Source organism: Nipponia nippon, unplaced genomic scaffold (assembly GCF_047370975.1).
Source record: "Nipponia nippon isolate SJK-2023a ecotype South Korea unplaced genomic scaffold, ASM4737097v1 scaffold_15, whole genome shotgun sequence".
NCBI lineage: Eukaryota > Metazoa > Chordata > Aves > Pelecaniformes > Threskiornithidae > Nipponia > Nipponia nippon.
Window position 1 is genome coordinate 13,277,239 of NW_028262331.1, and position 22,537 is coordinate 13,299,775.

The 22,537-nt window shown below is 59.2% G+C and overlaps 3 protein-coding genes across 8 annotated transcripts in view; 1 reads left to right on the top strand and 2 right to left on the bottom strand.

Annotated features, from left to right (window-relative positions):
• Positions 1 to 3,741, bottom strand: part of MYO18A (myosin XVIIIA) — a 33,312-nt gene extending 29,571 nt beyond the window's left edge. For all 5 annotated transcript variants that reach the window (XM_087752107.1, XM_087752105.1, XM_087752106.1 and 2 more), the window contains exon 1: positions 2,706 to 3,741. In XM_087752107.1, the coding sequence (XP_087608233.1) occupies positions 2,706 to 3,719 (1,014 nt within the window). In that variant the 5' untranslated portion in view covers positions 3,720 to 3,741. The remainder of the gene's footprint in view (positions 1 to 2,705) is intronic.
• The window catches only part of NUFIP2 (nuclear FMR1 interacting protein 2), a 37,986-nt gene continuing 19,105 nt past the window's right edge, over positions 3,657 to 22,537 (bottom strand). The window contains exon 5 of the mRNA XM_087752111.1: positions 3,657 to 3,785. The gene's annotated coding sequence lies outside the window, so the exon portion shown is untranslated. The remainder of the gene's footprint in view (positions 3,786 to 22,537) is intronic.
• On the top strand, positions 8,587 to 18,301 carry CRYBA1 (crystallin beta A1). Of its 2 annotated transcripts, XM_087752115.1 has the most exons (7): positions 8,587 to 8,694; positions 14,232 to 14,296; positions 14,888 to 15,007; positions 15,255 to 15,373; positions 17,003 to 17,144; positions 17,694 to 17,836; positions 17,982 to 18,301. In XM_087752115.1, the coding sequence occupies exons 2-7, from the start codon at positions 14,252 to 14,254 to the stop codon at positions 18,127 to 18,129; spliced, it is 717 nt and encodes a 238-aa protein (XP_087608241.1). In that variant the 5' UTR covers positions 8,587 to 8,694; positions 14,232 to 14,251; the 3' UTR covers positions 18,130 to 18,301. The 2 variants fall into 2 exon arrangements, with proteins under 2 accessions (XP_087608241.1, XP_009463421.2); XM_009465146.2 differs by lacking the exons at positions 8,587 to 8,694; positions 14,888 to 15,007 and having other exon boundaries at positions 14,176 to 14,296; positions 17,982 to 18,300.

Here is a 22,537-nt window from a genome sequence, read left to right on the forward strand (position 1 = left end):
GTGAGCCAAACCCACACAGACCCGGGTGATGCAACATGGTCCTGCCTTCCCAAGGGGGTCCTGAGCATCCCCGAGGTAGGGCACAGAGCCACCTGCCAGGGAGGAGCCCAGCTCCCATGGGCCATCTCTACCGGGACCCCCAGCCTGGCCAGGCAGCAGTGTTTCTGCCTGGCCAGCAGATTCTTCTCGTTCCTCCACCAGGAACTTTGGCGGAGATGCACCGACCCCACGGATAAGCCTGCTGGACACAAGCCCCCTCACCAGGGCCCCTGAGGTACACCCAGGCCAGGGATGCCCCAGCAGCACCATCCCTACAGTGAGGGCAGAGAAAGAGCCAACCCAAGAGCTTCCCCTGGAGGAAGTATAGACAAAAGGAGAAAGTGCCTCTGGCAACAATGGGAGTCCTGCAGCCCACACCCCTCCGCCTCCGCACAGAGTCCCCTGGTGGGACATGGGGCAAAGAGCTGGCACCCAGCCACACCGTGGCACAGTGGCCTTGCACCCTGGGGACAGCGACCTCCGGAGACCAGGGCGCCAGTGGCTGGCGGGTGAGCATGGCACGCAGGGTCTGCCAGCATGGCCGCCAAATGTCTGCAGTCCCGCCGAAGCGCTGGAGTGGTCAGTGGCGTTTCTGGAATATTTCTACCCAGCCGGCGCATGCCTGGGCCCTGCCAGAGGAATTTCTCCGGTAAATAAATAAATACAAGCGCGGGGCCGAGCCAGCCCAGCTGCCCCGCGCCGGGAGCAAAGCTGGGACATGGGGCGGTGGTTTCACCCAGTCCCGGATGCCCAGTCACACCGTGCCACCGGCCAGCGCCCCATGCACCCCACAGCACCGAGAGCCCCCCCTAGACATGGCAGGTGCTGCCCCTGCCAGGTTCTGGTGTGGGTCCATGGGGATGAAGGCAGCTCAGCACAGCCCCTGCCGAGGGGGTTAAACCCCACGCGGTACAGAGGGAGCCTGACACCATACCCACTCCAGCCAGGGAGGGGCTTCCAGAGCAACAGCCCAAAATATGTCTATAATTTCCTGTTTCAAAAAGGATCATTTTTATTTAAATTAGGACCAGAAACATTCCAGGGAGCTTAGCGGGGCCTGCAGGAGAGCCGGGCCTCCCTGTGTGCCGGCACCTTGCACGGCCCCACTGGGTGAGGGACCCCTCACCGCACCCTGCACTGCACCCTCGGCTCCCCAGCACCGACAAAGCTGTGGTGCATCCCCTGGTGGATCCCTGCACCACATGGGAAAGGGACAGCATCTTGCGTCGGGGGTGCCCATGCTGTGATGGCACCCAAAGATGCCACAAGACACGGTCACTGCCACCCCTCTGGACGGTTTCCTCTGGCTGATGCCATCTAACTGTGCCAGGACCTGGCACAAGGCCGTATGCTGCAGCCTCTCCCCACCAGCCCCAAGGGCACTGGCATCTCCTCTTACCCCTTCCCAGCCGCGGCACCACACTCTTGGCCGGCACAAGCACCTCACCAGCCCCTGCACGCTGGCATCGAACATGCACCAGCTCCCATGCCGGCGCACTGCAGCAAGGGTGGCAGCCATGCCCCCCAGTACTGTGGGGTTATCCAGCCAGGGGTTATCCTGGCGGCACAGCAAGCATTGCCTGGTGATGCCTGCCAGGCTCCAGGGAGGGGCTGCCAGAAAGCCGGTGCTCCAGCTCGGCGCAGACTCCACCCCGCAGCGTCGGTGCTTGCTCAGGGAGCACATGGAGCCCCACGGCCACCGTCACGGTATCCCTGCACCATGGCCACCCTTGCTTCGTCCCAGCCACCACCCTACAGGGACGGGGCCCCGCCATGCTCAGCATGGCTCTCCCTGGTGCAGGCAACCTGCTCTGGGGGCACAGGCAGCCTCTCCCTAAGGCAGGCTTAAAAATACACTAAACAAGCCTGGTTATAAGCTAAACCAATGCTGTGCTGCTGCACTCCCCTGCCACCATGAAAGGTGTCCAGCCCTGCAAGCTGTCAGCATTTTGGGGCCTCTGCCAGGACACCGGCCGGTCAGGACTCTGGTTAGCCCGCAGCAGGGTCAGCAGAGCTAGGCTGCTCATGCGGGAGATATGGGTCACCCAGCCATTAACTTTCTATTTATACAGCACCAGCCACACACACAGAGCTGCACACACTGTTGGCAGCCCCTGTCCCCTGACACACCACGCTGCCCTCCCTGGTCCCCGGAGAGGGATCACATCATGAGCAGGCTGATATGGGCAGTGGGGCAGGCAGCAGGGCAGGCAGTGCCCCTGCTGCAAAGCAGCGTTAGGGATTTCCTGGCAGGAAGGAGCAAAGCTCCTTTCCCTGCCAGACTGTGCTGCCTTGGTGATGGGACAGGGACGGACTTCCCCCAGGTGACACAGAGCTGGGCTCTCCCGAAGCCCCTCTGGCAGGAGGAAGACCAAACCCAGCAGCACACTGAGCATTTTGGGGGGAAAAACCCACCAGCCCTGGTTCATAAGCCCTGATACAAATGCATCCTTGCAGCCACTCTGCCGCCCTGGAGCACAGGCAGGCATCACCCCTGCATCCCAGCCACAACTTCCCGCTCCTCCCCGTGCATTGCTCTTGGTCAGAGCAGCCGCGGCACCCAGTGGTTCCCACAGCCCCTGTCAACCCAAACACCCGCCACGAGGACGCTGGTGGCCAGCAGAAACCCAAGGCACCGGCCCTGCAGTGGGGACAGTGTTACTCACATCCCAGGCAGCGCGGCACGTCCCCTGGCCACCCCGCAGCCAGCAGCGGCTCAGCTCGCTCAGCTCCAGGATGGGCTGCACCTTCAGCTGCACTGTCTCCCCTGACTGCCGGATCATCTCCACAATCTCATCCCGGGATTTGCTCTCCACATTTTGCCCGTTGATCTCCACCAGCCGGTCACCCGGCACCAACCCCAACGCCAAGTCTTTGGTGCCAGCTCCGGGTTCAGCAAAGTGCACAACACGACGGTACACCTGCCCATCAGGCGCCCGGTCCAGCATGGTGGTGCGGCGTAGGGAGAAGCCGAAATCGCCAGTGTTGCGCCTCTGCAGCTCCAGCTGCCGTGGCGTGGGGGGCTGTGGGGGCACCAAGGCAGGCAGCCGCAGCTCAGCAGGGAACCTCTTGCCAACAAGCTCTGGCACCCTGGCACGCAGGGAGGCGGTGGGAGGGGTGCAGGGGTGTCCTGGGGGGACCCCTTGCTTGGCGAGCTGGGTCTCCAGCATGCGCACCTCCACCTGCGGGGAGGGGGCCGCGGAGTGCTCGGAGGGGGTAGACGTCTCTGAGGTGCTCTCGTCCCGGCTCTTCTGGGAGAAGGAAAAGCGTTTGACGATCATCTGGGAGTTCTGCTTGGCCAACGAGCCAAACTTGGCCGCCCGCTGCAGCACCGAGCCCTTGAAGTTGGCATCATCCACCTTGAGATCATCACTGGAGCTGGCCGTGCTCAAGTGGCCTGAGTCCAAGATGACGCTGCCCCGGTTGCTGTCAGAGTCAATGTCCGTGAGATGCAGGTCAGAGCCACTGGCCACCTTGATGGGGATGGGGTTGGAGATCTCCAGGCGGGTCTTGGAGTCCCGCTTGGAGGCACGGTTGAGGTTGAAGAAGCCCCGGCGCATGCTCATCTCCTCCAGGCTCTTGAGCTCAGCCGCCGACATCCGCTCCTTCTTCTCCTTCTTTTCCTTCTTCTCCTTTCGGGCCCCATCCTTCTCTTTGTCCTTCTTCATCAGGTTGAACATGGTGGAGGGGGGCTTGGGGCACACTTGCCCCCGTGGCAGGGTGCTGGTCACGGCACGGCCACCTGCCTACAGAAGGACAGACAGGCAAGGGTGCCATCAGACAGCTGTACAGCCAACACCCACCCCACCGCCCCTCACTCCTACAGGTCACCCCCAGCTCCAAGCCATGTCTCAGCATCCCTACCCTCCCTGGGGACAGCAGCACCACAGGGTTCTGAGACTGCCCCAGTCATTGTGTCCTTGCCCTGGCTGGACAGCAAGGGTGGCCCTGAAAGAAGCCCAGCAGCCTAGCACTGTGGTGCACCCCCATACCAGCACGGGGGCTGACTGTGGGCAAGACCCCCAGCACCTCCCACAGCTCGGGAGCCGTTTTGGAGTAGCACAGGCAGGTAGGGGAGGAAGGCATCCTGGTTGCATTTGCAGTGGTTACCACCAGCGTCGATGCTCCCCCAGCTAAAAAACTGCCCATCCCTGTCGGCTGCAGCACCACAGGTGTCCCACCCGCTGGTTCAAAAGCCCCTTGTTGAAGAAACAGAAGCCTCTCTGCCGCTTGTCCCGGCCCTGACCACCGCAAAGCCACAGGGGACAGCCACAGGCAGTGTCCCCACCAGGGAGGGAGCTGGAAACATGGCCCTAAGTGAAGGCTGCTCTAATAAACAGGAACCTGTAAAATCACATCCCTCCCAAACACTGATAAGTGTCTAATTATAGCCAGGGTGACGCAGAAACTCGTGACGCTGTCGGTGACCTCCAGGAACAGTCACTCTTTCATTCGGGCATCCCGCGCAGTGGGGGGAGCACCCAGCCAGCGGCAAAACCACGGCCAGGCAGAAACCCCATCCCTCCCTGGAACGCCCCATGTGCACCCACAGCCTCGCCCCGCATGGGGCTGCTATGGGACCCATCTGACCCCGGGGCAGCCGGTGCCCACCAGCCCACCCCCCACCCCGACCTCCACTGAGTGCTCAGGCTGCAGATAAACAACTCCAAACTGGAGCAGCCGGCTGGCAGCACTGCATGGGACAGGCTGACAGCTATATATAACGGGGCAGGAAGCTGCACAGGAACTTAACGTCAGCACAAAGGACAACAGGAAAACTTCCCGCTTTCGAAGCATCTGCTTTAGAGCTCTTCGATGGGCACGGGGATGAGGTTTGGGGAACCCATGCGGACGGGCAACGCTGCCCATGCTGGCAGTGCAGGCTCCCTGGGATGCATGGATGCCATGCCATGCTGTGCTGTCATGCCGTGCCAAGCTGCACCTTGGCTCCAGCGCAGCATTGGTGCTGCATCACCACCATGGCCTGGGCCACCTCCCTATGGGGACATGTGGTCCCCACTGCCCCTGAAGGCACCCTTGCCAAGGCCTCCCCCCTGGCAAAGCCAGATGGGTTCAGGGGATGGCAGGGGACTGCCCAAACCCCACCATCCCTCGGGGCCGGGGTGGGAGCACACATGTGTCCAGGAGAGGCCCGGCCACAGGGAAGGAGGGCAGGGCTCTGCAAGCCGCGGTATGGTGCTGGCCCCGGGCACATGATACAGCCAAGGCAGTGAGGGGAAGCAGTTGAAGGGACAAGGTCAGGCACGCAGCACAGCCGGGCAGCTGCATTTGCTGGCTCCAAGCCTCCTGCCCACGGCCAGAGGGGCTGCCATGGCTCTGCCCACACCACTCAGCCCCGGAGCTCTGCCTGTTCTGCCTTCCGCTGCAGCACCCAGGGCTTTGCTTACATCCACAGCCAGGACCTGGGCTGGCAGGACCCCAAAACACGTGAAAACAAGCTTGCTCCTTTCTCCTCTCCCAGAAATGCTGGCTGTGGGGTGACTGCTGACCTGAGCCTGGGGACGGTGTGGCTTCTTCCCCTGACCCGCAGCAGATGCTGCCGGCAAAGAGCCCCGTGGCCATGCCACTGCAGGGGCTGTTCTCTACCAGCTCCTCCACAGTGGTGTCGGGGCCTCAGCTCAGACAATGGCAGGGAGGGAACCACCTGCACCTGTCCCCCTGACATGACATGTGCCACCGGTACCCCCAGCTGCCTGGGCATCCCCAAAGCAGTGCTGCCAGGAGGATGCAGAAAGGGCTACACCCCCGGGAGCACCCTGTGCTCACCCCATGGCAGGGAGGGGGCTGCTGGGACCCCGTCTTGAGTCCAGGCAGGGGACCCTTGGGAGCAGAGCGACTTGCCAGGCAGGTGCCGGTTAGAGCCAAGGCACTGGGAGGCAGGCGGGGTGTGCTCTTTGTCCTCTGTGGCTTCTCTCTCCAGCACACACACTCCCTCCCGGCCTTTGTACGCTCAACAAAAAGGGGGAACAAGCGTTACCATCTGCTAATCAGGCAGAGCCGGCAGCCAGCAGCCTGGCCACGTGTGCCCCACACAAGGCCACCACTGGCAGCAGCGGAGCAGGGGAGATGGGAGTTTCTTGGGCTGGGGCAAAGACCCCAGGCATCCCCCCTGCACCAGCATCTCCGGCCCATGTGAGATGCCATTGCAGTTTGCTCCCTTTTCCCCTGCCAGCAGCATGCATGCACCAGGGATGCCAGATGGGTACAGCCCAATGCTGTGAGCAGGAGGCAGCTGCTGAGCGTCTCCTTGCTCCTGAATCAGACTCAACGTGCCTTCCCTGACTCAGCCTGGGCTCACTCTGGGATTACCCATTGCCAGGCGTGTTTGGGGCAGCAGTGTGCATGAGCCATGACAGGGGAGGGAGAGGCACCCGTGGGCGCTGGCTGTGCCCAGGGATTGCACGTGAGGACACTGCTGTGACACCTGGGCTGGCAGGGGACAGCAGATGTCACCCTGGAAGGGCTGGGTGGCAGAAAGGGAGACCCAGCTCAAGGCCCCCAAACCCAAAAACCCTCCCTGAGCCCCCTGAGCAGGAACGAGGAGGATGCAACTTCCCCCTCCTCCCGCCCCCATGGCCATGAGCCCCCATGTCCCTGCCAGGGCACCAGGGAGTTTCAGGCGGCGACGAAGGCGTTCACTGAAACTCTGGGCCACTCCTTCCCTTCCCAAGACGCAATCTCGTCCAACATGCTCCCTGCGCAGGGACCTGCAGTGCAAGTTTCCCAGTCACCTGCTCTCCCCACTCTGCACCCCGCCATGATGCCAGCAGTAGGGCTGCACTCGCCCACCGCTTCGGCACAGGAGCTGGCAGCTGTCGCCTCCTTGGGCACACCATGTTGAGGCACCCCACACCCCATCGTCCCCGGCCAGGCAGGGACGATGCCATGCCAGGGAGCGGATGCTGCCGGCAGCAATGCCGAGCAGCCAGCCCAGCTCCCACACAGGGCAAAGGGGGTTGACCTGTGCGATGGCTCCTCGCCTCCTTGCCGGACACAAGTTTTCCACAGAACAAGGAAATTTAGGGGGTTTCCAAATCCCTCTGCACTGCCTGCCCTTATGGACAATGCTGGGATGCATCAAGAGGAAAACAATCCCAGATTTACCCGAGTCACAGCCGGGATGTGCTGCCAGGCTGTCTCCAAAGCAGGATTTTGGGTCCTCCTATCGTGGGAACCCTGTGTCCAGCAGCAAAGGGGACCCAGCCTGGCTTTGAAGTGTCACCCCGGGCTGGTGGTGGAGGCCAGGAGGATGCATGGGGTGCGTGCGTGGGGTGCAGGCATCTGCCTCACCCCAAAGCCAGGCAATAAAACAGCCTGAGAGTCCTTACAAAACAGAGGTGGCAGGGTGGTGATCGCTGCCAGGCTCTGCTGGGTGGGAGTGAAAGAAGGAGACAGTTTAGCAACCAGCTGGGGGGAAGACAGGTGGGTTGCAGCCCTGTTGCCATTGGGCACACGCCTCCCTCACTGCCTGTTTCTTGCCTCAAATTTGCAGCCTGACCCCCCATATTGCCCAGCCCACAGCAAAGGTGAAGGGCTGAGCCACAGCTCGTCAGTGGGCAAAGTTCAGGGCCGGCGCAGGCACTGCAGAAACACTCGGCTCCTGACAAGGGATGGGGCAGTAAGAGCTACCGGGTGGGGGTCCCCCACTGCTGGGGTGCCACGGCCAGCCTGGGGTGTGGGAACACCAGCTGCCACGTGCCCTTGCACACCCACTGTGGGCCCACACTTTTCTGTAATTGCCCTAAGTTTAGCTCCACTGCTTGTTGACCGAACGATTTGCATCTCACAGGCCGGCTGGAAACCACACTATTTCTGGACACGCGTCCCAGCCCTCACCCGCCACTCTATATATTCCTCCCTGGGCAAATTAATGTGCAGGCAGGCGCCACGGCGGCCACAGGCCCTGCGAGCCCCCGCCGCCCCCAGCGCCACAGCTTGCTGCAAGGCCACCCACCCGCCTTGCGTCACCCCAAAAAGGTACCCAGGTGCCAGTGCTGCTGGCCCTGGCAGCGATGCAGTTAACAGTGAGCCAGGCTAATGGCTTTGGATGCAATTCCCCAGTGGTGCAGGAAAGGCCCAGGCCAGCCACTTCTCCCTGGAAGTGAGGCCGGCCCTGAGGAGCCCCACACCCACGTCTGGGGCACCCAACATGGGGCACCCTGCAGGGACAGGCTATGTATGCCCACCCTAGGGGCACAGCTGTCCCCACAGCACCCACAGCTGCCCCCAGCGGGGTGCACACACTTCCAGGACCCCACAGCGTGTGGTAAACACACAGGTGCTGCAATGCAACGGGGGGGGGGCCCGCACAAACAGACCCCGCAGCTCAACTGGGGGCATGCACAAGGTGACACAATGGGGGCCGCTGCACACACACACTGCGAGACACCGGAGGATGGACAAGCACGGGCGCTGCAAGACAAGAGCAGGCCATGCGCATACACACACTCCGCAACAGCACCGGGGGGGGACGCACGCACACCCCCCCACACACCACGGCTGTGCAACGCCGCGGGAGCACGGGCACGGGCACACGCACGGCCCGGCCCGGCCGGGGTGGCGATGCAGACACAGGCGGTGCGTGCCCCTGCCCCTGCTCCGAGGCCTGTACCGGTGGCGATGGGGGCGCGGCAGGTACTCACCCGGCGGCGGCGGAGCGAGGCCCGGTACTGGCGGCGGCGGTGCCGGGCCCCGGCGGCGGCGCGGGGCGGGGCGGGGCGGGTCTGCACCGGGGCGGGCACTGCCGGCTCTGCGCGCGCCGCCCGCCGTGCCGGGCGCGGCTCCGCATGGCACGGGATGGAACGGCATCAAACGGCCCGGTACGGAGCGGTACGGCGGCGTCCGGCCCACCCGGGAACACTCAGGCTCTGCGATAAGCAGCCCCGGTGCGCACCGCGCACACCCGCCCGCTGCCACAGCACATAGTCGGGGTGTGCTGCGGGCACACCCCGAATATACACACTGCGGCTGCACACACCCCGGTGCACAAACAGCTGGGGTGCACCCTGTGACACACATACCTGCTCTTAAACTGGAGTGTGCGCACACACACGCTCTGCAGCACACACTGGAACACATGCACACCCGCTTCTGCACAGCTGGTGTACACCACTGCATACACACACACACACACACAGAGTGTGCTCACATGCCCAGTAAGCACAGAGCAACACAGAGTCCCTCTGGCACACCTCTGCAACCCCCCCACACACACTCTGAAAAACACACTCGCATGCCTTGCAGTCACGCTGGTCCACACACAGACCCGTGCATCGCACCGATGCAGACACACACTCCTGGAGTTCCTCCTCTCGAAAGGATCTGATCGGGCGCAGCACCTGATCCGGCACAGGGATCAGGCTGCCGAAGCAGGGTGGCTGGTCCCCAGAGGCGGCTGCACAGGCCGAGCCTGGGAAACACAAAGCAAAAGCAGGACATGGTGGAGCTGCCTGCAGAGCCATTTTGCAGCTGGTGCTTCTCCCCACACCACCTGTCCCCAGGGAGAGCTGTAAGCCTTCAGAAACCAGACTGTTCAGAATGGTGGCTGGCTGCCTTGGCCAGGAGACAGCACGTGATTAACAATAAGCATCTCTCAGTGAGCCTGGCAGTGAGAGCACAAAGCCTTTGTTACGCCTGTTCCACTCGTGTCCAGCTTTGGGATGTCGCATCAGGGTCGGTCAGATACAGCCAAAATTCTGTGGGCCCCTCCCAGCCACGTACAGCGTGAAGGCCAGCAGCAGCTGCCCTAGGATAGATGATTTCAGGACAAGCCCTGCAGTCCCTGTGCTGGGACAACCTCCCTTACCATTGGACGTGGGAGCAGCTGGGCCACCTCTGGGCTGTTCACGGGACGTGGGTGGCCCAGCAGTTCAGGGAACCTGGAGTAGGGCTTGGGGAACAGGGACAAGCATCCATGAGCTCTTTCCAAAAGCATTTTTCAAGGAGTGCTTTGTCTCTCCTGGAAAGCTCAAGCTGGACAGAGGGACCTACGGGGACAGGGGTCTGTCCACAGCACCATGCCTGCCACGTCCCATGGCTGCTGCCTTGCCTTGGTGTGCCCCAGAGCCCTCACTCCAAAACCCTGCCACCGTCCATCAGAGGCTGAGCCAGGCTGAGCCACAAGGTCCTGGTTCTCATGTGATTGGGCTGTGAGCATGATGGGGCGAGGGGGACTCAGGTCTTCCCTGCGGTCACAGCCTCAGTGCCATGCCTTGCCGCATGTCAGTGCCAGGTGGTGCACTAGCTGGAGGCTGAGCCTTGCCATGCATGGGGGAAAGGCCCCTGCCATCCGTCTCTCAGCACAGAGCATCTCTGCAGCAGCGAGCATTACCTCCACATGCTCTGGGAATTGCACTGGGTCCACCCCCCCCTCAGGATACGCTTGCCTGAGTGTCACAAGCCCCTGTTCCAGTGATAACGCTGGGTGTGATTTCCAGCCCACAACATGTGGCCAGGACATGGCCTTGCTGCAGCAGCAGAGCAGCATGTGTGTGCAAGAACGTGGCGAGAGCAAGCTGGCAGCCGTGCATGAGGCCCCACGCTGTGCCCTGGCCTGAGGGACCCAGCAGTGGAGGAGATGCAGCCCTTGCAGCAGCAGAGGACGGAGGCAGGCAGCGCAGCAGCCTGCTTTTGTCACACTTTCCTTTGTCCCAGGCACATGGCGCCCAGCACAGGGAGCCCCAGCCATCCGGAAAGCAGTGATGGGCATGTGTGAGCCAGAGGGGAAGCAGAGCCCCAGCTCAGCTGCCAGGAGGGTTTTCCAGCTGCGGTGGCAAGGGAACACATCGTGTGGCTGCACCTCTGTCCTGCCTTCCTGGCACAGGCAGGTGAATAGCTGGTTACAGCCTGCAGCAGCTCCTGCTTCCTTATCATGCCAGGCAGACGGTGGCAGGGCTGATGCCAGCTGGAACTGCAGAGCTGTGGGACAGTGCGAGGTCCCCAGTGGCTCTCACAGCCCTGCCACCAGCAGCCACCCAGCAGGGCCAGCCTCCTGCCACCTCCCCAGGGCTAAACACCTCTGTGCTTCCCAGCAAGGCAGCCAGGTGCCCATGCCCACAAGATCCCATCTGACCTTGCAGCCCCTCTCCCAGGGCTGGGCTGCCCTGAACAGCTCTCCCCCAGCACAGAGCGGCACAGGGGTTTCACAGGCACCAGCAAACCCCCATGCCCAAGGAATGTCTCCATGTTGCCCACGGCTTTCTAGGGAGAAGTGGGACAGAGCTCCAGTGACAGTGGCCTTTTGCAGTGCCCCCGGCAGGTGCAGACAGCTGACCAGGGCAGCAAATGCCCCGAGCCAGGCTGGGACGGCAAGCATCTATTTTGCATCACCACAGCGTTTCCTAAATAAGTCACTGAACGAGTTGTTCCAGACACCCCATGGACCCACCAGCATTGTCACATGGCCATGACAGCCATGGCCCAGGTGCCTACCCTTACCCTTGCCCATGCTGTCTTCATGGAGGAATCTGCCCCCCCCCCCCCCCCCCCGCAACACTGGGTGTGACCTGGGAAAACAGTTGAAAAACTCACTGCACCCCAAGCCATACCCGGGGATCCTGCTCTAAGGCGAGGGTGGCCTTTCTCCAGCCATGCCTGATGCAGGGTGTGCAGGGGGGGAGGGCTTTCCCCCCAACCTGCTCCTGGCCTGGGGTGGCTGCTGGCTCCGGGCTTTGCCCTGGGACCATTTGCAGCCAGAGCCAGCGTTTTGCCTTCGCAAGGGGAGCCGGGTGCCCGTGTGGGGTGTAGAGGGGTGTGCAGCACCGTACACCCCCTGCACACGCCGTACACCCGCATGCGCAGGCTGCAGCGCAGCTGCTCGGGGTGAGCTCTCCCTCTAGTGGCACCAGGCTCTTGGCAAAGCCTCCGCACCGCCGGGGCGGCCGAAGCCATGGCCAGGGCATGCCCGAGGGTCTGGAGGGACCCGGGGAACGAGTTCCAGCCTGGCCTCCCGCTCACAGCCGGGGGTGCACATGGCGGGGTGCACAGGGAGGGTGCCTGGGGGCTTTACGGGAGTGTTCCCGCCACCAGCCCCACATTTTGGAAGGCCCACAGCAGGTGGCCCTGCTCCTCCCTTTCCCTGACTCCACATTTACTGGGATGTGGCAGTATGGTCAGCCAGCATGCCCTGGGAGCCAGTGTCAGGCCTCAGGGGTGCAGTCCCCCAGTTCTGCTTCCCAGTGATCCCCCGGGCTTCGCCAACCCCATCCCCGTCCCCCCACAGCACCCAGGCTCCAGTGGCAGCAGCTGGTGAGGGGAAAGGCCCCTGCAAACCCTGGCTTCCCCCCTGCCACGGTGGAGCCCTGCCTGCAGGAGGGGTCCCCCAGGACCCCACTGGGCCCCCTCAGGCTGGGCTGGACTGGTGCCATCCCTGTAGCGCGGCCCCATCAGGGTCCCCCCGGGCCGGGCGCCAGGCTGTGCTGCAGGCAGCGCTGACGGGGCGCTTTGTTTTGTGCCGGCCGCCCAGCAGGGAGACAAAAGGGGCAGTCAGACATGGGCGGCGCATTGTGCCGGCAGCCATGCGCTGAGGCAGCAGCCCGTGCTGCTGTGCTCGCCTTGTGACCCCCAAGGGTCCAGGCCTGTGCCCACCATGACACCCCTGGGCCTGCAGCGCCCACCATGCCAGGGCCGTGAGGGAGCCCTGCCGCAGGGAAGTGGGAGCGTGAGCTGGTTGCCATGGTTACCGTGAGGCCTAGGGGTGCCTCGTTGCCATGGTTACCACAGGCCTGAGGCCTCCCAGGCCCATGGCAGGTTTCCCCAGGCATGGAGCCAGGATGGTGGCAGCGCTGTGTGGAGCAGGGGGCAAGCACTGGAGCTCAGTGCTGCTGTGGGGCCATGGAAGCCCCACACCAGCTCACACCGAGCAGGGAGGAGCAGCCTCACAGCTCCCCTTGCCCACCATGGGGCCACGGTGGGAGGAGGATGTCCACACCAACACGGAGACTGGGACCCACCATGGCCAATAGAGCAAGCACTCAGCCGAGCCCTGCAGGGTCTCACCAAGAGGGTACCATGCCATCCCCACTGTGGCCACCGATGCCAGGGCTGGGCCAGCCCCTGCGCTCGCCCCGTGACGGCGCGGTGCATTGCCCCTGGAAAATGCCAGAGTGGTCAAACCGTTGAGTCATTTGTGCCCAAGATTATCTGTGCAAACAGCCACCCCGATTATTTTTCTTTTTTTATTATCAATTTTTTTTTTCCCTAAGAATGTGGCTCAGACCATGGCGATGAGCAGCTGAAATCTCTGGGATCAGCGGGACAATGCCATAGCAAGCATTGTGCTGACGGCTCTGCAAATGCTGGTGCTGGCTCCCAGCCAGCAGCACCCTATAAAAGCTGAGCCGCTGAAGTAGGCAAATGTTACATGGGTGAAGCAGCAGTAACCGCCTGAGCTAGGTGAGTCCTGGGACCGATTCGCACCTCTCCCACCTCGCCCCCTGCTCGTCCCCGCTGCCACCAGCCAGCTGGGCAGACACCCTGCCTCCTGCCTGGTGGCAAAAGACACCCAGAGGGACCGTTGCCATTTCCCGTGGCGAAAGACAGGCTCACATGTCCGCACTGGCAGCTGGGGTGGCTGAGAGCCCCTCTACCATGGGGAACTCCACTCCTGGCACCCACCTGGCCCCAGCCCCTGGCACAGCACACCGGTTGGCATCTCCCACCATTAGACGGGGCCATCCGTGGGAGCCCACCGTGCCTCTCAAGGGAGGCATAGCCAAGGCATGAGGGCAGGCAGAGGGAAGCAGGGTGGGTCTGTTGGACACCACCAGGTACCAGGCAGCCTGTGTCCCCCTGCCACAGCTCCCCACTCCAGCTTGGGGGTATTTTTCCTAGTGATGGCCTGGCCTTGGGGAAGGAGAAAAGGGAGCCGGGCACTGTGCCCCGGTGGGCACGCAGGCTCCGTGCCATGGCCAGGAGGAGGGAAGGGGCACCGCAGCGACGAGAAGGGAGCACCCTGCTTTGGATGTGTCCTGGAGCCCCCCATTGTGCCCCCCAGCCCATCCTGCTGTTAGCAAGAGGGTCTCACTGCAACTGGCGTGGCTTGTCACCAGCAGCAGGGCAGCTGCCTTTGAACAGGCGCGGTGGGCACAGAGCCATCCCCTGGCCCCATGAGCAGGCAGCAGGGATGCACAGCGGCACGCTGCAGTGCAAACAGCTTTTCCTTCCTTCTGCAGACACCATTCCAGCAGCAAAGATGGCTCAGACAAACCCTCTGCCTGTCCCCATGGGCCCGTGGAAGGTATGTCCTCACACCCCCTGTATCTCTCCTTTCCCTGTGTGCAGGTGGGGGGCAGGGAGAGGGGAAAAGCCTGTCTTCCAGGGCCAGGAAAGCTGCACAGTGGGCAGTGGCAGGGAGGAGCACAGGAAGCAAGGCACCCCTGTCCTCTGCCCACAGGAACTTGCCTCCCGCCTGCTCAAACACCTCCCGGGTGTTTTTCATAAGCCTCTTTGCAGCACCCTGGCCCAGCTGTGCCCTGCTCTTACCAGTTGTCCTGTGCCAGACAGTTACAGCAGTCCCCGAAATCCACATGCTGTTATTTGCCTTCCCCTGTTGGTGCAGGCAGGCTGGCAGGGCAGGCAGGAGCAGGCACGAGGGCTGCAAAGGGAACAGTGGGCACGGCAGAGCAAGGTGGGGAGCAGCTCCGAGGGATCTGGCAACAGCTCTGGGGACACAGTTCGAGGAGGGAGCCGAGAGGGAGAGGAGAAGCACGTGCGCAAGTGGGGCGCACCCCACTGAAGCCTGGAGCTGTTGTGGGAGAGGAGAGCGTCAGCCGCAGCCCCCCGGGGAGTTCCCCCTTGCCCTTTCCCCCGTTAATCCTCTTTGCCCTAGAGCGTTCGGAGCAGAGGCCGGGAGAACTGCCAGCCACAGCCCTGCCACCCGCCTGTCCCAGAACGGCTCCGCTCCTCTCTCCGGACAGCACCGCTGCCCTGGGAACTGATCTCCACAGGGGTGAGCAGGAGAGTGGAGCGGGGGCCGGTGTGCAGCTCCCCCGACACCAAGGCAGGGCACTGCGGGGCCAGCAGTGCAGGGATGCGCGGAGGTGTGCGGGGCTGTGTCCCAGCCCGGAGGGGTGCCCAGTGCAGCCTCTGCCGGCTCTTTCCCGGACGGAGCATGACCCTCTGTCTTGAAGAGGCGCTGAATCACCTGGGGCCGCTGCCGGGCAGTTCCCGACTCGGCAGCTTGCTCTCTGTTCCAGATCACCGTGTACGACCAAGAAAACTTCCAGGGCAAGAGGATGGAGTTCACTTCAGCCTGTCCAAACATCATGGAGTGCGGCTTTGACAACATCCGCTCCCTGAAGGTGGAGTGTGGCGCGTGAGTACCTGGTGGCCAGCGGTGGGGATATTTTCCCAGGCAGGCTGGTGGGCTGAGGGGTGCCTGAGTGTGGAGCGGGGCCAGCTGTCCTTGCTCTGCTCAGCTGGGGGAAGCCAGGCACGAGGGATCCCACCCTGCCACGGTAGAGCAGCTAGTCCTGGGCAGCACTGACAGAGACACAGGGCCAGAGGACAGTGGCAATGCCTTTGGCATCATCCAAAACTGCCTCCTGCAGTTTGGGAGCAGCCAAGTTTGGAGCTCACCAGTGCCCCACAGGGATGCTGCCCAAGGATGCAGTGAAGATTGGTGCTCAGTGAGTGGCTCTTGAGCTCAGCCTCATCCCCATCCACCTGCGTAACCCCATGAAGCACCATGCTTAAGAACCACTTCTCATGCCCCAGGGCCCAGCCCTACTCTGCCTCCTGCTCTCCTCGCACCGTGCAACTCCCCAGGGCTGGAGCAGAGCCTTCCTGCAGCCTGTGCTGGGCTGCCCCAGTTGCCGACAGGGGTAGGGGCAGAGCTGGGCTTCTCCCTGCTCACGGAAATCTTCCCTGGCACAGGCAAGACATCTCCTGAGCTGCTCCGAGATGCTGTGTGTAAGGAGCAGTCCCCACACCAAGCATCCCGCCGGGGCCAGGGAAGCAGACAAGATAGATTTGTGCTGCTATATTTAGGATTTGTAATGCTAATGGGATTACAGCGGCATGCGTGCTCTCACCGTAATCAGCTCACTGCTCCAGTTGACGTGTTCCTAATCAGGCTGGTCACCTTGCACAGGGGGAGGCCAACTGCAGGACACGGGATCAGTGCTCAGTTCTGGTCAGTGGCAAGAGGCTCTCGACCCCCCCAGCTCAGCCTGCCCCTCAGTACCCTGCGTACCCCATAAGCAGGAGGGTCTGTGGGCTGCACAGCCTGTGCCATCCTTCTTCTAGCCCTCAGCCCAGCCTCTGCCTCCCTGCTTCGCCCAGCTGCAGCTGTCCCATTCCCTGGTCTCTGTAGGGGGATGTGCCTAGGAAAGGTCCCCACCCTGGGGACAGGCAGGCTCTTGTGTGGGCAGCACCAGGGCTTGCAAAATGTCCCCTGCAGGACAGAGGCATCCCTCTCACCTCTCCATGTTTGTTTTCAGCGAAGAGGCGGACCCAGAAAGGGGAAAGGCTCCCTGCCCTGCCCACAGCCAGATGGGTTCTGCCTGGTTTGGGCATTAGGAATTCAGGTCTTTCCAGCTGTGCCATGTTGTAATTGGGAAACAAGTAAGAAATGAGGCTTTTGGGAAGAGAAGGGCAGCCGCAGGTGTCCTGTGGCATCCTAACGCGATGCCGATCTGTGTAAATAAGCACAGAGCAGTTAGGGGAAAGAAAGCCACTGTTTGCAGGCTGGGCCCCTTGAAGGAGGCACCCCATCACCTGCTGCAGCCGGGGTACCAGGGGATGCTGGCTGCCGTGCAAGCAGTCTCCCAGGCACCAGATGCAGTTACACATTCAGCATCTCTTCCTTTCCTCCTGTACTTGTGGGCAGAGGCCAGACCCCAACCTCCTCCGCTCACCTACATCCGTGCCCTGCTGCCAGCCCCGAGCAGGAGGCCCAGAGCTGCTGCAGGAAGCCCTGGCAGCCCTTGCTCTGTTTTCGCAGCTGGGTTGGTTACGAGCACACTGGCTTCTGTGGGCAGCAGTTCATCCTGGAGAGGGGAGAGTACCCGCGCTGGGATGCCTGGAGTGGCAGCAACGCCTACCACATCGAGCGCCTGATGTCCTTCCGCCCCGTCTGCTCTGCTGTGAGTGTCCTGGTTCCGACAAAGCTCTCACAGCTCTGAGCCCATTAAAATGTCCCAGGCAATAGTACCAGGCCAAGGGAGTGAGGTTAGGAAGGGCAAACACACCCATGCCAGGGGCTCTGCAGGTGGCAGAGGCTCCTTGGGGTGGGCTCAGCTCTTACCGCCCTCCCCCCCCCCCCCCCCAGTAGGATTTGCTCTTTCTGTCCTGTTTTCTGAAACTTTAAAGGGAACTTCTGGGCCAGCTGTACATGACCAGAGGTCAGGGACAGCCAGCCTGAGATGGTAGCTGTGGCATAGCTGTCACTGACACCTCCGAGGCCAACCCCTGCCCTGCCCTGGCCCAGCACCACCGTGCTGAGCACCTCCACACATCTGGGTTTTGAGAAAACCAGCCCAGAGTCTGAACACCTCCCTCCCTTGGGCTGTGCACGCAACCCCCAGGAAACCCTCTGAGCAACACCATAGGGAGGGATAGTCATTGCCCCACCATCCCCATCGACACCGTGGACAGAGCACCACCTGCCCTCATCCCCTGCTCTTGCCCCCCAGAATCACAAGGAATCCAAGATCACCATCTTCGAGAAAGACAACTTCATTGGTCGCCAGTGGGAGATAGGTGATGACTACCCCTCGCTGCAGGCCATGGGCTGGGCCAACAACGAAGTGGGCTCCATGAAGATCCAGTGTGGCGCGTAAGCGATGGGCAAAGGACCATGAGCAGCAGGGACAAACCGCTGCCATTGCTGTGCTACCATAGCTGGAGGGGGGACACCCTGTAACACCCTTGGCTTACCTTTTATCCCCCTTACGGCTACCTGATGACTCCTTTTCTTCTAGCTGGGTTTGCTACCAGTATCCCGGGTACCGTGGCTACCAGTACATCCTGGAGTCCGACCACCACGGAGGAGACTACAAGCACTGGAGAGAGTGGGGTTCGCATGCCCAGACCTCCCAGATCCAATCCATCAGGCGTGTCCAGCAGTAGCTCCCCACTTTCCAGTACGTCTCTGCAAGGTTTCTAAAGCTCACCGGCTCCCTTTTGGTGCTAATACTCCCCTCCTGAAATAACCACCCCTTCTTGTACTGCAACTGCTTATGGAACAACATTCCCCAACGGTACCAACTGCCACAATTGCCAATAAATGTGACTGAAAGAAAAAAATAAACCAGCTTTGGTGGGTGTTTGCTGTCGTGTGTTTGGGACTGAAGTCACACACCCCCATCCCAGTAGCAGGGACCAGATTCTTCCCTGCCTATTTTAAGCAGGACTAAAGCCCGGTGGGACTCATTCCAAGGCAAGTTCATCCCTCAGCTGCCTCACAAGCACAAACACAGCAGCCAAATCTTTGGTCCCTGCAGCTCTGCAGCCATGTGGCTTCCTTTCCTCCCTGCCCTCCCCTTCCCCAGTCAAGGTGAAGGGCACCATGCTCCTGGCTCCCTGCCCCGCCAAACCACACCAGCACCAAGCACCCATGTACACACAGCCACACACATGCTGCTCATAGACTTTGTGGCCAGTGCTGCCAGGCCTGAGGGACCGAAAGCTGAGTCGTCAGCCACACAGCATCCCCAGGACCAAGGGATACTCTCTGAGAGCGCAAAAATGAAAGTCACACTGACACCCACAAACTTTAAAATTTTTATTCAACAATTTACATCACTTATTGTCTGTCTTAATGTATTCGATCTACACAATTTTTTTTTTTCTGATAAAATAATAAAATTTGGATACATTTTGAAGACCTGTTGGTGCAGAATAAACAAAATTTCAGGTAACTTTTTTTTTTTTTTAAACATTTAGTGTGAAGTATGACATCATTGGTAAAGATACATCATGCCATTACAGGTCATGGACATTACCTATCCTTACAGTCCGTGACATTACCCATACCAGTGCAAGGGGCTGCACCAGACACAGCTACAGCAGGTATTACACTAATTCTTCTAGCCACCCTCTCACGACTGGGAAAACGCCTACATTTCCAGCTGGGCACACAGAGTGCATTAACCTAATTGGAAATACTGGGGAGGGGAGAAGAAAACAAAGACTACCTTTACTGATCTGTGTGGTCGTACACTACAACATTGACAACAAAGAGGGGCTGCCCCTCTCCACAGGTCAGAGGTAATTCAGCTCCTGAGCAGGTAGAGCACAACCCCTCACGGTGATTTTAATACACACCAGGAAACCGAACAAAATGAGAACTTATCAACGAGGGTGGGCAGAAGAGGAGGCGGCTCTGATGGCTCTGCCTGGAGGGACCTGTCCTGCCCCAGCTTGCAGTCGAAGCGCACGGTTGTGTTTCGCACTGCCCTTAACACTGAAATATTCAGGGGAGGGGGGAGAGAGGGACATCTGTCCCCCCCAGTAAACAAGTTGAGGACCTTCAGAGGCTCGTAAGCCACTGAAGGTGTCTAAGTACACGTGTGATGGTAGATAGAAAAGCAGCCCTGTTCTGTATGAAAAAAAGCCATTAAGTTAGTACAAATTTCTGCCATGGCAAAGGGAACACGAGGAGAAAGCCGTCAGGGTCCTCTCGTCACAAAATCCTGACTCTCCTGCACAAAGGCTCTGGGCTAAGCAACAAGTTTCCAAAGGTGGTACCTGCAACCCAATGCATCCAACTCATGAAAACAAAACCAAAATAAAGCGCTCGCCCCGGAGACCGGTGGGAGCCCATCCTCTGCTCCAGCGGGCCATGGACTCCAGCCCCCGCAGCAGGGACAGTGAGGAAGCCTGTCCTTGCCGCCTCACAGTGAGAATATGCAACAGTAGGGTTTTTCTTCAGTTAATTTTGTCATTAGAAGCCTCAAGTTTGCCCACGCCATCAGCCTGCAACGCGGCTGACTGATCTCCATCCCCTCCTCAAAGCAGCTTTGCATGGGGCCAAGCCATGCACTCCCTGTCCCCATTGCCACCTGCACACCTGGCAGGATGCCGGTGGGTACCGCCGCCGTTCTCTCAACCAGAGCAAAAAGGGCACTCGTTCATCTGACAGTGTATCTGAAACACAAGCCAGCACACCCCGCTCCCTCCAATTCAATTACTAAAGTAGGCTCTTTAAAATAAAAAAATAAGATATATATTTATATAGCTATACAGAGAGATACAGAGAAAGCAAAGGAGAGAGACAGGCTACTAAAAAAATCAAGAAGCGCCGGTTTTCTGCTACAGCTGTCAGCAAAGAACTCTCACCTTACATCATACCCTCCAAGATGGTGAAGATAATGCAGGCAATGACAGCACAGGAATGCAAAGGAGGGCAGATAAGTCACTTCTGGTAATGAGACACAAATTAAACTTTCAAAACATGTGCATAGCTTTATTCATCTGCTTCAAACTAACCTTTTCATGGAGCTTCAGCGAAACCCGAGTGTGCAAAACGCATTTCTAAAAAATAATGCAAGCAAGCTTTCACATTTACAGTGGCAGAAGTACAGAGAGACTCGGACAGAAACCACACATTGGGCGAGTGAGTCGGGAGAGAGATGAAGAAACAAGAATTGCACAGCTTCATATTCTGAGTCACTGACTGCAAACATAAACATTTCTATTTCACTAAGTTTAAGCAAGGCGTGTTTACTTCTCCTTTACAAAAAAAAAAAAAAAAAAAAAAGAAAAAACCCCGCAGTAACAAGAATCACAACCTGGAAGGGAATAAATCCCCCGGGTAATGGGGTCCCCGATGCCACAGAGAGCCCTAACTCCAGGGCAAAGCCAGTTCCAGACCTTCACTTGTTTTCGCTTTGCAGGCAAAGCATTGCAATGCTTATTTTTGTCCACAGGAGAACAGCAAAGCAGCTTCTCCGCGCCCCCCCTCCCCCCCCCCCATCAGAGAAAACGGCTCGTGTTAGGAAAGGAAAGGTGCCATCCCACAGGACATCGTCCCCAAACTGTAAGACAGCCACTACACAGGCTCGAGTGCAAGTCTCATTTCAATCTGATGGGTCACCGGGACAGTAATGAACCCTCAGCTGTAGATGGGGCACCGTCATCATGCTGCCAGCTAGGAGCCTGGCTGTCCCACACCATGTCCCAGCAGCTCACACACCACTACAAACTCTCTTCAGCAAGACTAAGCACACACGCAAGGCACATTTAGTCAGATGTACACACACACACACGCGCGCATGTGTGTAAAAAAGCAAATGCTGGCTAAAAAAAAAAATAGATGCTGAATAAACTAATTAAACAGGCAGAGAGTTCTGGCCTATGGCATTTATATACTATTTTCCAGGCAGTTGTAATCCCCAAGCGTTTTTCCTACATGACTTTAGACCTTCCTTACTCTTCCCTCACTCTACAGAGGTACTTTATTTTTCTAAAGGATCTTCTATAAATAGTCAAGTAAATTCCTTTTTTTCCCTCCAGTAAACGCCTCCTTCACAGTACGCATCCCTCCAGGGTGGTCCAGGCGTGACCCACAAAAACAAGAGGTTCTGGACCTGCCCGTGCCCTGCAGCAGCACTTTGATGTGGTGAGACCTCCCTCCACTACCCCCTAAGCCATGGGCTTTCACGCCTCAGCCGTCAGGTTTCAGCTAGGCAGATGGCCTGGCATTGCTTTTTTTCTCGGAAAACATCTGACTCCAGGCACCGACCGCTCCCCAGCACCCGAAGGCAGCCTACGACTCCCCAACACCAGGGACACAGGCAGGAAGGAGGCCATGCAATCGTTAATACTGCTGGTTAACTTCACATTAAGATAAAGCATTAAAAAGATATTTTTGCAGAGATGAGCAATTTCCTTCCATAGACAGATTCAAATAGAAAACAAAAATATTAAAACCAGAGACAAGAGTAGACAAGAGTCGATTGAGATTTTTCTACCTTACAAGTTACTCAGGCATCTTTCCTGCACCGCTAGCCATTGAAGAAGTTGAAAACCTCAGGGATTTGCACTACCCTTCCAATAGCAGCTTGAGAAAAGGAAGGAGAGAAAAAAAAAAAAAGCACAGTGCACTCTCAAGAGTTCTCCTTTGCTTGCGTTTGCATAGAAATTCCCATAGGTCAGCACCAAAATCAGGTACACCCCTCTCCTACACCCCAGTTCCCCCAGGTCCTATGCTACCCGCTGAGTTAGTGGCTGTGTTACAGGAGGGTTCAACTATCCGCAGAGGAACTATATGGTCGTTGAAAAAAAAAAAAAAAAAAAGTGCATCACACATTCTTGATTTTCAGGGTTACTTATAGCAGCAGCAGCATTAATCCAAGACAATGAACAGTTGTAGATTCATTCTTAAATGCAGCAACACTTGAATGAAATGTCTTCAAGGAAGGTCATAAGAGGGTCCTTCTCAAAAGGATAAAATGAAAATTAGACTATTCAATATAGACAAAAAGGAGATAAAACAAAAATTAAAGACACAATCTTATTTACATTAAAAAAACAT